The sequence below is a fragment of the Eucyclogobius newberryi genome, unplaced genomic scaffold, assembly GCF_026437365.1.
Source record: "Eucyclogobius newberryi isolate DKJ021-1_F unplaced genomic scaffold, fEucNew1.0.hap1 SCAF_21, whole genome shotgun sequence".
NCBI classification, from domain to species: domain Eukaryota; kingdom Metazoa; phylum Chordata; class Actinopteri; order Gobiiformes; family Gobiidae; genus Eucyclogobius; species Eucyclogobius newberryi.
The window spans coordinates 24104640-24119357 of record NW_027315846.1 but is presented as its reverse complement, the minus strand read 5'-3'; the positions used below and the strand labels follow the sequence as shown (position 1 = coordinate 24119357).

The 14718-nt window shown below is 40.5% G+C and overlaps 1 protein-coding gene across 1 annotated transcript; it reads left to right on the top strand.

Annotated features, from left to right (window-relative positions):
- Positions 1-206: 206 nt before the first annotated feature.
- On the top strand, positions 207-14302 carry atg9a (ATG9 autophagy related 9 homolog A (S. cerevisiae)). Its single transcript, XM_072457429.1, has 20 exons — positions 207-462; positions 547-600; positions 1287-1435; positions 1526-1569; positions 2149-2213; positions 2281-2430; positions 2517-2658; positions 2746-2886; positions 2953-3073; positions 4016-4191; positions 4259-4381; positions 5739-5926; positions 6007-6160; positions 6915-7094; positions 8985-9197; positions 9549-9769; positions 10799-10916; positions 11260-11509; positions 13446-13570; positions 13657-14302. Exons 3-20 carry the CDS (start codon positions 1333-1335, stop codon positions 13663-13665), a joined length of 2523 nt encoding a protein of 840 aa, XP_072313530.1. The 5' UTR covers positions 207-462; positions 547-600; positions 1287-1332; the 3' UTR covers positions 13666-14302.
- The last annotated feature ends 416 nt before the right edge of the window (positions 14303-14718 follow it).

Genomic DNA, 14718 nt, shown 5'->3' with positions numbered 1-14718 from the left:
CACTCGTGCTGCAGTCTCTAAAGTGACCAGGAGATGGCGCCAACACAGCAGACAGAGCGTGCTGTGTGAATCATCATGTCGGCTCCAGGGGGCGGGCACTCTGGGCAAAACATTGCTTAAGCCAGCCTCTTCCGCACTCTGATTGGCTTTTGCATTCACTGTCTGTAAAGCTGTTTCCTGATTGGATACTTCGCGCGCCACTCTACATCTGACAGACGCCACACGAAACCTGCGTTTGGAAACAGAAAGTCTCTAGCGTTTAGCTTTCGTACCAATTGAATGACGTAGAAAGAGTGTTATCAGGAGTAAATCTGTTTTATTTTCATAGTAGCCTGGCTCTGATGCTCACGCGCGGAGCTTGACGTTGCGGGAGGTGATTTGTGACATGTTTTGGGGAGAGGCCTCAGTTCTGACGAGACAACAACACCTGAATCACGTCTGGACATTCCTCCTCGGGCTTGGGTGAGCTACATTTACCTGCTATTGTGAGCTTCTGGTGTAAACTGGAGAGAAACGTGTCAATCAGGCTCTCTTCCTTGTTTCTAGCGGGAGATCTGAGTAAACACAAGGGCAGATGGGATGGGCTCCCCTGCAATGGAGGTACAGCATTCTGGAGATGTCCCTTTAGTCCTTTAGCCCTGTAGTTACACCACAAGAGTTGGGTAATATTGAGGGAATCATATTTTCTGTGATTCAAAGCGATTCATAATCACGTGTGCAAACTGCGTGCTCTTAGATGTTGCCTGACCTTTAAACTTCTATGTCAGCATTGTAGGAGCGAACACTTCAACAAGAAGAAGAGATCATTCAAAATGTGATATTATTTTGAATATTGATGTCAATCTAAAAGAAAATGTGTCAAAACATGTTTTTAAATGAATTCGTTGAGGTTTAAGTATCATTGGATGTGAAACAACGTTAAAAAAATGTCCTGCAAACGTCACTTTAAAGTTTAAACTGAAATTGGAAGTTTGCAACGTTTTTTCCATTTTTTTATCAGCTCTTTTTGTTTGTTATAAAAGATATACCTATTTCCATTCTACATTAGTAAGCATTACTCTGTCTCTGTCCCCTCTCTCTGTCCCCTCTCTCTGTCCCCTCTCTCTGTCCTCTGTGTCCTCTCTCCTCTCTCTCTCTGTCCCCTCTCTTTCCTCTCTGTCCTCTCTGTCCTCTCTCCCCTCTCTCTGCCCCTCTGTGTCCCCTCTGTTCCCTCTCTGTCCCCTCTCTGTTCCCTCTGTCCCCTCTCTGTCCTCTCTGTCCTCCCTCTGTCCCCTCTCTGTCCCCAGTGTGTAGCAGTCTTGTGGGTCTGATGAGGTTGGAGCTGGTGTCACTATGGCGCACTTTGACACAGAGTACCAGCGCCTGGAGGCGTCCTACAGCGACTCGCCTCCAGGAGAAGAGGACCTGCTCATGCATGTGCCCGAAGGGGTCAAATGTAAGACACAGCTATAACAAGTTTCTTGTTGTTGTTGTTGTTGTTGTTGTTGATGTTTAGATTACTCATTATATTGTGTTGTATTTACAGCCCAATGGCACCACATCGAGAATCTGGACCTGTTTTTCCAGAGAATATCCTTGATAACTGTTTTTATGCTCCAGAAATGTTGATTAGTACTGACTAGTACTAGTTATAAACACTAAGATACTATAAAAATCACATAAACAAGACAATATTTGGTCTTTCCTGGACATTCTAAAATGATCAGAACTAGAATAACAATGTATTTTACTAGACTAGTATTATTTACTATACAGTGATCCCTCGCTATATCGCGGTTCACTTTTCGCGGACTCGCTGCTTCACGGATTTGCATCATGCATTGTGTTCTGCATTCTGATTCTGACCACTTGCCAAATTGATGTTTGCAAGGCCGGTGAGAGCGTGTACGTGAGCTGTAAATAAAGGTTTCTACTTCACGGATTTCGCCTATCGCGGGTTCGTTTTGGAACGTAACCCACGCGATAACGAGGGTTCACGAGTTTTTTACGAGTAAATTTATATATAGTACATAAATATATAATGAAATATACATATTCTTGTTTGTATGGATAGTGTTTCTGTTGGTTGACGTTGCTGTGTGAGTGTTGTGCTGTGCAGCTCTGGTCCAGTCACATTTGCATATAATTATACTCCTTGACTCCGTGCACGTCTATAAGCTTCACCAGAAAAATGGCTTCACTTGTATGCTGCTGGGGGAGATCTTTGAACTCGTGTAAGCACAAGTAACACCTCCTGAGTATGATTAGTTTGGAACCTTTTTCCTGACCGTCTCTTTCCAGTCAGTTACTGTTCGTGGTCGGCTTCACCGCGTTCCTTGCCAACTGCGTGGACTACGACATTCTCTTCGCCAACAAGTTTGTAAACCACACGGATTCATCGAAAGTGACGCTCCCCGACGCCTTTGTCCCAGCGGACGTCTGTACCGCCCGGTAAGAGACCAGTGCGCCGACCACTGCAGCTACTCTGAATAATGACTGCACGTACTCTAGTTTCACTTTGAATTTTCTCCTTCCAGAATAAGGGACAATTTGTTTGTGATGTTCCTTCTCGTGATCTCTGGAGTTTTTTGGTTGCATCGCCTGGTGAAATTTATCTACAACGTGTGCTGCTACTGGGAGATCCGGTCCTTTTATAGAAACGCACTTAAAATGAGCATGGTGAGACCCGTTATTGCTTCTTTATTGACTTGATTGGTATAATGCGCACTTGTATATTCATTCTGTTATTTTGTTTGGCTTCTGCAGTCAGAACTTCCTTATTCAACATGGCAGGAGGTCCAAGCTAGAATAGTGGAAATCCAAAAGGAACACCAAATCTGCATCCATAAGAAAGAATTGTCAGAGCTGGACGTTTATCACCGCATTCTACGATTTAAAAATTATATGGTGTGTAAGAAATGAACTCTTACTTCATAGCGGGTCGTTTCATCCTGTGTTGTGTCTGTTTTCCAGGTTGCGATGGTGAATAAGTCGCTTCTTCCAGTGAGATTTCAGCTTCCTGTCCTCGGGGATCATGTGTTCTACACCCGAGGGCTCAAGTACAACTTTGAGCTCATCTTCTTTTGGGGGCCAGGTTTGTACCAGCATCATGCATTTAAGAATAGACAGAGAACATCGAACATAGAACACAACATGATCAGAGGGAAAATCAGACAAGTAGACGTCAATAGAAACAAAATTTGAACAGTCCCGTTTGGGCCAAAGTCTGTCCAATTTGTCCATTTCCAAATTAAGTCTGTGAGTCATTTTTCCATTTGACTGATTTGACTTCCATTGTTTGATTGTTGGTGATGTTTGTGTTTAGCATTTCTTTGTGATGGCCTTTTTCCCCTGCAGCCAAACATATGTTCCAAAGGTATCCATTTATTGTGTCCATGGCAGGAGTTTTGAGGCCCAAGTACATAGTTCTAAAATTGAGTGGGATGGCAATGTTAAACACTGTCTGTAGTGCCTTTGACATGGTGTTATGAAGAAACGTGACACATACATTACATACAGGACATATATTTTCCCACTCTTCGTTTGTCAAAACATGGCTACCTTCTCTTTCCTTTTCCTCTTTTGCTTTTAATATATTTAGTAGAGTAATTTGTCCAGATTAGCAATGCATTGGTATAGTTTAGATAGTATTCCCCTTGAAATTTCTGATTTATAAGCCTTGGTATTAAACTTTTCAATCCCCATGCAGAAGTGAACGCTTCAATGTTTATTTTATTAGTTATTATTGGAAAATTAAACACCCGTAATAAAATAACTGTAACCTTTCAACATTTATTTAAACTACCCTGCCTAAGGCCCAAAGTCACTGGGATAGACTCCAGTCTTCCCACGACCCCTAACAGGAACAAGCAAAATGAAAATGAATGAATGACTTATTGAAATCAGTTCTTTTAGTTTATAAACCTTTTGTAGATTCCAGATTGAGGGTGCAGAATATTGAAATGCTACTTAACCAGAACACTGTGCACCTTCATATGTTCTATACTCTCTAAAGTGTTTAATCTGTATTGTTTAGGTTCTCTGTTTGAGAACGAGTGGAGCTTGAAGTCCGAGTACAAGCGAGGAGGAAACCGGCACGACTTAGCCGACAAGCTAGCATCTCGCATCCTGTGGATCGGCATCGCCAATTTACTGCTGTGCCCCGTCATCCTGGTGTGGCAGATCCTCTACGCCTTCTTCAGCTACACAGAGGTGAGCGCGCCCGGACACGCTGAGCACTTCTAATGCAGAGAGATGAGCGCGGTGCGTCTGTGTGCAGGTGATCAAACGGGAGCCCGGGTCTCTGGGGGCCCGCTGCTGGTCCCTGTACGGGCGGTGCTACCTGCGGCACTTCAATGAGCTGGACCACGAGCTCATGTCACGCCTCAGTAAAGGATACAAGGTCAGTCCCGGGTCATTTCGGGGCTACTTTACCCCTCAAAATCTATAGTGGACAACGAGAATCATTCGGATACGAGGTTGGAATTGTTATTTATTTTTTCTTTATGATGATGATGATATTGGTATCAGCTGATATTTATATATGTTGGTCTTTTTGAACAGACTTATGAGGGGGGAGGGAATGGAAATCGAAGAGCAATTAGGCTGTTCCCACAATCATGCAACAAATCAAATCATTTTCAGTCCCAGATAAAGATATTCTGTTTTCATCAAAGTGGAAAGTTCATTTGTGATCTGTGCTTCAAAATGTGTGGGCCTTGCTATGGATTTTAAAACGTAAATATCGGTATCGGCCAGTATCGATTATCAGGTACCGCAGCAAGCCAAATACTGGATATTGGCAAAAAATAAATAAAAATATCCATATCAGGCTGAGCAAAATAACATGTCTGTTTGCCGTAACCCGACCGACTCGGTATGAAACTAGCCGAGTGGAAAAAAAATATCCGCATTTTATTGAAAAAACTTCAAATTCTTTTATTTTTCAATTATTTTGCCGACTCACCAACCGGTAACGCACTGAGCAGCACATTTGCGTCTTGACATTAAGCCCCTCCACAGTCGTCTGTAACAAAACAAAATGTGCAGAAGCGACATAAATATTGCTTATTAAACAAATTGGAATGCCTCTGTCGGCGCCACTCAACTATCCATAGGACATGCCACGCTCTAACACGGTTCCAATCCCAGAATGCATTAATTTACGCAATGCATTCTGGGATTGAAACATCACAACAAACATGGCGGCGCCCGTGTCCCCCGCCTGTTCTCCCTGCTCGCCTTCGCTACCAAAATAAAGGATAGCGGCGTACAAAAGGTCGATTGAAATATCTTAAAATCTTGAGATTTAATCTCCCGATTGGGTTGATAGAGACGTTTTCCGTCTTTGACTGTTGAAGCCTGACCCCTGGTGGTCACTCCAACTCAAAAAATGGCAAAATTTAGATATTTTTTTTTGCCTTTAAAGTAAAAAAAATAAGAATTTGCCTACCGACCGACTCACTTGAAAAATGTTGACTCGGATTACAGCAAACAGACAATTTATTTGGGGCAGCCTCACATTCCTATTTTTTGTTTATTTCTATGTAAATATTTATCGTACTGGAAAACACTTTTTTCTCATAACAATAATATTAGTAAAGCAAAAGTGTCCCATAAAACCTATCCATAAACCAGGCATTTTGTCAAATTAAACTGCATTATTTTTGTTTTTTAAATTTAGATTAATGCAATTTAATGTTACAAAATGCTTGGTTTATGAATAGCTTTCTTATTCCTTCTGTCTCTGTATGTGTCAGGTTGCATCCAAGTACATGAACTGCTTCCTGTCCCCTTTATTGACCGTTCTGGCCAAAAATGTGGCGTTTTTCGCTGGATCGGTCCTGGCTGTGCTCATCGCCTTGACCATCTACGACGAGGACGTTCTCTCAGTGGAGCACGTCCTCTCCTCCATCACGCTCCTCGGAGTGTGCATCACGGTCTGCAGGTGACGGGACAAACACGATTTGGAAGTTCTGCCACACACACACACCGATTGGGTCGTTCATTCTTTTTTTCTTCCTCCAGGTCGTTCATTCCAGATGAGCACATGGTGTTTTGTCCGGAGCAGTTGCTGAGGGTGATCCTGGCTCATATTCATTACATGCCTGACCACTGGCAGGGCAATGCTCACCGCTCTGAAACCCGCGATCAGTTCTCACAGCTCTTTCAGTACAAAGCGGTAAGGATTACTGTATTATATTGTTCTTCTGTATCTACCTCTGTATCTACCTGTGTTGCACCAATGAAATTTCCCCATGTGGGACAATAAAGGAATATCTTATCTTATCTTATCTTATTATTCATCCACTTCTCCACGGTGGAAAGTGTCTCTGCCCTTACTCTGTTTCCACACGTATGAATCAGCGCTGTTGTGTCAGTTTTATTTTAAATCCACTTCCCGCCACCATGAGATGTTGTTTCTTTTAATAAAGCGACACGGTTTCATGTTTTTCTAATTTTACTTTGATGTGTATTTATCATAGTTAAACATCAGTCAAGTAGCAGTTTTTTTGCAAGAAAAATGTCAAAATTACAGGAAGTAGAGCTGAATCCCTCTGTGTTTTGGCCCTTGTTTACTGTATGGTTGCTAGGTAACAGTTGTGGACATACCTCTACATATGTCACATCTGCTGCTCATGTCCAACCAGGAAGTAGCATTATAATAGTAAAAGTTGTTTTCGTATCTCAAATATAATCATGTCTAAGCTGTCATATGCACTTTTAAGTTGTTTTAAGTTCTATAAAGCAGACGGAAGCATAATAAGTCTTCTTTAAAACTTGAAATGTAACCATTTTACCTTTAACTGATTGTCCCACAGAGAGACACACAAACATTGAGCATAGTCCTAATCATGTAATCCAGCAGAAACGTCCCAGTTGGTCCAAAGTGTGTCCAAATTTGTCAATTTTGTCCCACCGTCTTTCCCACGCAGGTACTGATCCTGGAGGAGCTGCTCAGTCCAGTGGTGACCCCCATCATCCTGATCTTCTGCCTGAGGAGGAAGTCCCTGGAGATCATCGACTTCTTCCGAAACTTCACTGTGGAGGTGGTGGGAGTGGGGGACACGTGCTCATTCGCTCAGATGGACATTCGACAGCACGGACATCCTGCAGTAAGGAACTTCTATTTGAATTTATCTATTATTTATCCATTAATGTATTTTTAACTTCTACTGCTACAATGGGAATACATTTGATTGGGAATTTGAGAAAAATACATTTTCAGTTATTACTTGAATGAATGAAATGCCAAGTAGTTTTGTAAGACGCTTAATAATGTGTTTAAAAATGCTCTTTAACGAGGTTTAATTATTTGACAAATGTTAAATAGACCTAATCTCAGAAGTGCAGAAATAGCACCTTATACCCTCACTTTTTCATGGTTATTTTTAATCTGCTATTTTTTTGTAGCATTTTCACTACAAATGAAGGGACATTAACAAAAAAAAAACAATATTAAGTGTTACTTTGTGTAATTCAGTCTATACAATATGGTTTAAAAAATAAATTTAAACGTAAAGTTTTTTTTTTTTAATCTGCATGTTTTTGTCAATACTTTTTTGAAAGCTGGGCACAAACCTGAGGAATAGTACCGTGTTATTGTTTGGTCGGGAGAATAATCGTTACATTGTGGTGTTTTCTTTCCTCACAATAATTGCAGCACTAAAATGTGTTATTGTGATGATTTACCCCTTTTGTATCTTCAAAAGTAGTCACAATATTAATATGAATGCTTTTCAATATTTAGCTCATTCTAATTACGATGGGTTTCCCCCCCAATATCAAGTCCCCTTTAGCATACTTACTAATGACATGTGGTGGAAGGAGTACTGCAAATTTGTACTCAAGTAATAGTGCAGTTAAATGGTTAAATGGTTGTAGTATTTTCCCAAAAAATGAAAAGACTTTTGTTTTGAGGGTTTGTAGCTGTGGAAAGAAAGAGATACAGCCTGAGACAACCATAGGACCAATTGGGAACTCAATACTCAATTGTCAATGTAACTAATTTACTGTACAACGCTCCTGAATAAAAGCCCACACGATATTTACAACAATAATAGAAATTGTCTATATACGGGCCACACCTGACAATAAACCGCAGGTGCCCGTGTTGTAACATGAGATATTTACACATAAATAAATGCGGTAGTGATGCATGAATAGGAGCTGTAATGTGAAACACACAGTTGTAATAAAACACACAGCATTTTGAAGCTTAACAAACACATGACAGCTGTTCCCATTGTCCCCACTGTCCCCTCTGTCCCCACTGTCCCCTCTGTCCCTACTGTCTCCTCTGTCCTTGATTACTCTCTGAGCTGATTTACCTGTGTCTGTGTCTTCACATCTGGTTCATCTGCTCCTGAGCTCGTACTTAGCGAGTGAGTGTTACGTTGTAACATGAGATATTTACACATAAATATGGTCCACGCTTTGTGGTGCAGGGTTGTCTTTTGACTCATGGGTCAGGTCTGGCCAAGAAAGTCTCATCTCAATGCAGCAGGTTCTAAACGGTAGACTGCCATATATCACATGTCCGTGCTTCGCCTGTGTCGTTTCACTGTGTCCAGATTCACTTCCTCATTAGACTTATTTCTCTGTGAATATGAGTCTGATTGTAATAAAACACACAGCATTTTGAAGCTTAAAATATAGATGTGTCAGTCCTTCCACTGACGTTGTCTTCTACATAAAAACGCTTGCGCTTCCTGCTAGAGTGCCCCCTGATGGCCGTTTGCCAGGGTTCAAAGTGTGGGGAAAAAGTAGCAGCTTAAAGTCCGAAAAGTACAGTATATTACATGCTAAAATTTTACAAGTACAAGTACATGTTTGAGAGTCTACTAACACAAAAATGCACTCAATTACGTGAGTACTGGTATTTGTAATTATTTACTTTCCACCACTGCTAATAGCTCAGTTTTAGTAAAGAGACTAAACTAATCCTACAATATAAACATGGAAACGACCTGTAAACCATGAGTTGACAGTTTGTCCTCTCTCAGTGGATGTCGGAGGGGAAGACGGAAGCGTCAATCTACCAGCAGGCGGAGGATGGAAAGACGGAGCTCTCTCTCATGCACTTTGCCATCACCAACCCCCAATGGCAACCTCCACAAGAGACCACCCACTTCCTCAGCCAGCTCAAGGAACGAGTCCACAGAGAAGTGGCTGGACACGCGGGGGACACTCACCACTATTCACTGTCCGAATCTGAGGTATGAACGCCGCGAACGTGGTGTAAATTCAGTAAGGATCATTCAGTCTGAAAAAAGAACCTATTTAAAATAAGACAAATTGTATTAGGTAATAGCTTGTTAGTAGTTAGTTCATTAAAATTGCTTGAATTTATGTTATCAATATTTGAATGGTTTTGATATATAATTATATATATATAATTTTTTTTAGATGTTTCAGATATTTTGTCTTGAAAAAAATACATAATTAAATATCCAAAAACAAGTCCTACAAACTTGGTAAATAAAGATATCCCCTAAAACTAGTCAAAATCCATTTAGCTGTGAAATCAACCAAAGTAATATGTTTTCTCAAGTCTCGCTTTCTTCCAGCCAAGGAGTCTTATTGCAAACCTCCTGGCATCCAGCCTGGGCTCGGTTCACTTTGCCCGGGACGCTTCTTTAGCCAAACACGCAGCGGCCGCTACCAACGACGGGGCCTCTGCCCTGCGCTCTCTCTCCCCTGACAGCAGCAATCTTTACCAGAAGGGCAGTTTGAGTGCAGTCCACAGAGGCCATGCTTCAACTGTCAGCAAGAACATGGCAGGCTCTGGGTAGGGTGTGTGTGTGTGTGTGTGTGTGTGTGTGTGTGTGTGTGTGTGTGTGTGTGTGTGTGTGTGTGTGTGTGTGTGTGTGTGTGTGTGTGTGTGTGTGTATGTATATATATACACATATATATATATATATATATATATATATATATATATATATATATATATATATATATATGTATACATATATATATATATATATATATATATATATATGTATATATATATATATATATATATATATATATATATATATATATATATGTATATATATATATATGTATATATATATATATATGTGTGTGTATATATATATATATATATACACATATATATATATATATATATATATATATATATATATACATACACACATGTATACTTCTACAGATCCTTTGTAAACAAAAACATTTGAAATTCTAGAATGAAGGCAACTGGAGGCAAAAGTGGAACATAACACATTTATAATGGAGGAACTGGAATTAACTTCAGAATATTAGAAAGCTGGTGGTGACCTGGTGCAGGAGGTTGAGCAGTACAAACTCACCTCCACAAACAGTTCAGGCTCTGGAACCCATCTCCTCGAGAGGGGCTGGACGCTCCACTTCTCTGGTGTTGCCCGCGGGGAGAGGCTGGGGCTGGTGTAGGCTTATAGCCCCTCAGCTCAGCCGCCACGTGTTGGAGTTCACCCCAGTGAACAAGAGGGTCGCGTCCCTACTCCTTCAGGCTGGGGACAGGTCTCTCACTGTTGTGTCAACCTACGTACTGGACTGAGCACTTTACAACATTTTATATATTTATTAATTAAATATAGCTATATATAGCTGACATTTCAACCCTGGAAAAATTGCAGCTCATTTATGTTAGAAAATACCTAAAATCCTTTGCAATTACACCTGAGTTGTCTGGACTGAAAGTCTATTATGGACCACTTTGCCTCCAGCCGCCTCCATTCCAGAATTTTGATTATTCTGATGACATATCATTTTAAATGATCTATATTGAACATGGTTTTTACGTTTTGTTTTCCAGAACTGATGCTCGCACTGTGAGCTCAGGCAGCAGTGCGTGGGAGGGGCAGCTCACTAGTTTGGTCTTATCAGAGTATGCCTCAACAGAGATGAGCCTCCATGCTCTTTACATGCATGAGGTATGCAGAAAGCATAATCAAACCTTGAAGATACAATGATATGTGACTAATCTAATATTTTGTATTTACCGGTAGTTGAAATTTAGAACATTTCTGAACATTAAAATACCTGATTTTTCTATTGATTATATTTATTCATTCAAACCTGCATATTGACAATGGTAGATGTTTTGAGGAGACATATTACACTAAATTTCTTTAGCTTTCTAACCTTGTTACAACAGTGTTTCCGCAACATACAGTTTGAGTAATCCTGTATTATTCATCCATTGACTCTTCACACTCTGATATAGACTCAGACCAGTCTCACAGTCTGCTTTTATATTCCTTTCTCTTCCCATAGTTCCACAAACAGCAGTCCCGTGGAGAGCTGCCCCGCCACACTTGGCACAGACAGGACAGTGATGAAAGCAGTGACAGTATCCCAGACGAGGTGAGGAGTGAGCCCCCTCGACGCGCCAGAAACCTCCCCCGCTCGTACACCTTCCCCACCGCAGCCCCCAGCCCCAGCGACATCCCCAAGTCTGCCTCGGACACCAGCACTAACACCAAAGGCCAGGAGAGGGCGCCATCTTCAGCAGACAGGCAACCAGGTATGGGAGAAAAGTGACGCATGTTTAACCTGATGTCTGCTGAAAAGAGTAGCTTTTGGTTTATACTAAGTCATATAGCAATCTATAGTGGTTATCTAGATGACATTTGGATTTTTTTTCAAAGCGACATAACGATTGCTTCTCGGCAGTGTCACTTTTGGTCTGGTTTGTCGCCCTGTGGTTACGTTGCATTTTGCTTCACAGTCTAAAACATGTTGGGCTTTTTCAAAATTAAATCATCAACGATGTCTAACTTAGCGACACTGTGACTTCTCCAGAGCTAGCGTGCTGGTAAACTGTGGTAAACCAGATAAACAGCTTGAACACTGCAGCTACGCTCATATTCATCACTGGTACAGACTTAGGGATCACACACAGTCGAATTACCTTTTTGTCCTTAAATAAGATATTTCATCTTTGTGTTGAGGAAACAAAGCGTGGCCGGGTGAGTTGAAGTGTATTTTTATCAATAAATTAATTTAAGTATCTCCCTCTACTGTTGCAAACAAGCGCTGCACAGTTGGAGTAACAATGGAGAAACTACTTTCACTTTCCATTTTATTGTATGAACAAAAACTGTAAAGACAAAAAGCAAAGAAACCAAGAAAACATTTTTCATAGTACAGTAAAATATATTGCAATATCGGACCCTGGACACTAGAGGAAAAAGTGTCTTGCCCATGGACACCATGACAATGTGCACTACCGCTAGGGCTGCAACGATTACTCGAGTAAATTTGATTAATATTTGATTGCCTCAATGATTCATTTAATTTACATATTAAAGGCGGTATGGACGATTTTTCGGCGATTTGAGAACGCAGGCGGAAGTGCGCATGCGCACTCTCCCGTGCAGACTGATACAACACACACGTGCGTTTGTTTATTAGCGCAACGGAGCGCATCGCATCGCTCGTCTCCCGTAGATTTCTGTCCACTTCTGCGTCAGCTCGAACTGTCTTTCTCCGTCTTCATTTTGCCCCGTACACTGAGGGAACTATATTACGATAGATCCATGCGCTTAGGCATGCGGAAATGTGGGGACGAGCCTGACGCGGCTGCAGGTGAGCGATAGGTGCGTTTTATGATTGATACGTGGCAGGACAAATGATTTATCCACGCCACGAGGAAATATGATAAAAAATTTGCTGAAAAAAATCGTCCATTCCACCTTTAAATTAAACCGTGTGAATCTGTGGCACGCACAGCACACGGAAGGACTTGTGGCACCTTCGTTTCACACAGAGCTTGTTTTACGCAGACCTGGAGCAATTAAAGCACAACAGAGAGAGCGGCGTGTTTTAAACTGAGTGTGACTGGGAAGCAGAGTTTAGTTGTGTGAAAGAGCACGGTGGGGCGCGATTACGAAACAAAGTCTGACGACGGGGCGACCACACAGAGGCTAAAGTGAGCGGCACAAACAAGTTTCTTACTGTTGGTGATAGCTACAGTCATAGCTACGTGAATCACTGAATTACCTTTTATGTATACTCTTTATATTCAAACAGAACAGTTTGGACAGGTGAAGTGAAACGTTGCTGTTTTGGGGACATACGTTAAATTAAGAATAAAATGTGTTATTTTTTGTCTGAATTTGTTTATTACAATGAACTATAAAGTTTATTTAAAAAAATGTGAATATGCTTTTAAAAATCGTTTACGGAATATAAAACAATATTAACTGATTACTCAATTAATCAAAGACAATAATCCATTGATTACTCGATTACTAAATCATTGATAGCTGAAGGCCTAACTACCGCCCCTGTGGCCCCTGGAATTCCAGCGGTCTCCCATCCAAGCACTAAGCAGGCCCATCCCTGCTTAGCTTCCTGAGATCTGACATGGCCACTATCAAAAATCAGTGATACTGAATTGTTATATAAATGTGTAATGTAATGTGTTGAAATTGTCAGTCATATGTTTTATTTTTCAGATTTGTTAGGTGCAGGAACAAAGTTTGTGAGGACTGCACGTGTCCCCATGGGAGGGTGGGCGGACGACAATCAGGCCCTTCCAGAGGAGAGCTCCGATGACGAGATGCCCCCACATATACATAAGGTTTGTACAAACAGAGGGCTAGTCGTCTTGACTGTGTATCTATGACAAACACTTTATTTATATATATATTTTTTTTTTAATTATAGGTGACGTAACCATGGTTCCTGACATCCATCCTGACTGTTTACACTTTAAAGCTGTCCATCTTCCACATTAGTTGAGCAGGAATTATTCTTTAGTCTTTTTTTAACACAAAACTATAGTAAATCGTGTCTTTGCTGTACCATAGGGGACGGATGTTATATTTATTGAAAGCAACCACTGTAAATTTCATTGTTCTTACGGACCCTCATTGCAGTGCTCATGCCTGATCTAATTTAATATGGACTATTATTAATGAAGTACATGGAAAATAAAATTTTATTCTATGATAATTGTATTACCATTTATGAGGAATGTTATTTTATTATGGTTTGTTATTATTGTCAATTTTAGTTTTTTGTTATAAAGTTCTTATGCATCAAATAGTTTCCAAACAGAAGCCCTAAGCACAAATGCATGTGTCTTATTTCTTTATACATAATAAAAAGAAGGAACTATTCCAGAAAACTCCAATCACAGCATTGTTTTTGATTTAAGTTTTTAGTTTTAAGTTTTAATAATAATACGTTTTTCTCCAGACACGTACATGTATTTTTGCACTTTAAAGATGGCGTTGAATTGTTCATGTATTTGTTTGTACATTTATGTTTTATTTATCAAACCAGAGAAGTGCCATGGAAAAAAAATAAATATTGATGTAAGTGGTTTTATTTTGTTCATTTATTGAAATATTTAATCAACACAATATTATTGAACAACTTTAGTACATATCATTTTATATTAAAAACTAAAAATACTAAAACAGGTCATCTCCATTGCCATAGTAACTCAAAACAGACTTAAAATACCATAACAACAGACCGATGAGCTGGTTATTTCCTCTTGTAGCTGATTGGATAATTTCGCTGTCATTAAGGCGTGGCTTCTCTGACCCACTAACCTCATTGGTCGCTGTGCTTTCATTGAACTTTACTCGTGCCTGAATATTAAACTTACGCTTACCCGTACGCCACTTCTCATTGGCTGAAAAAGCTGCACGCACGTATTCGATTGGCCCGTTTATTCGAGAAGTCATGATAAGGGCGGGGCCAAAGAGTCTTGGCGGC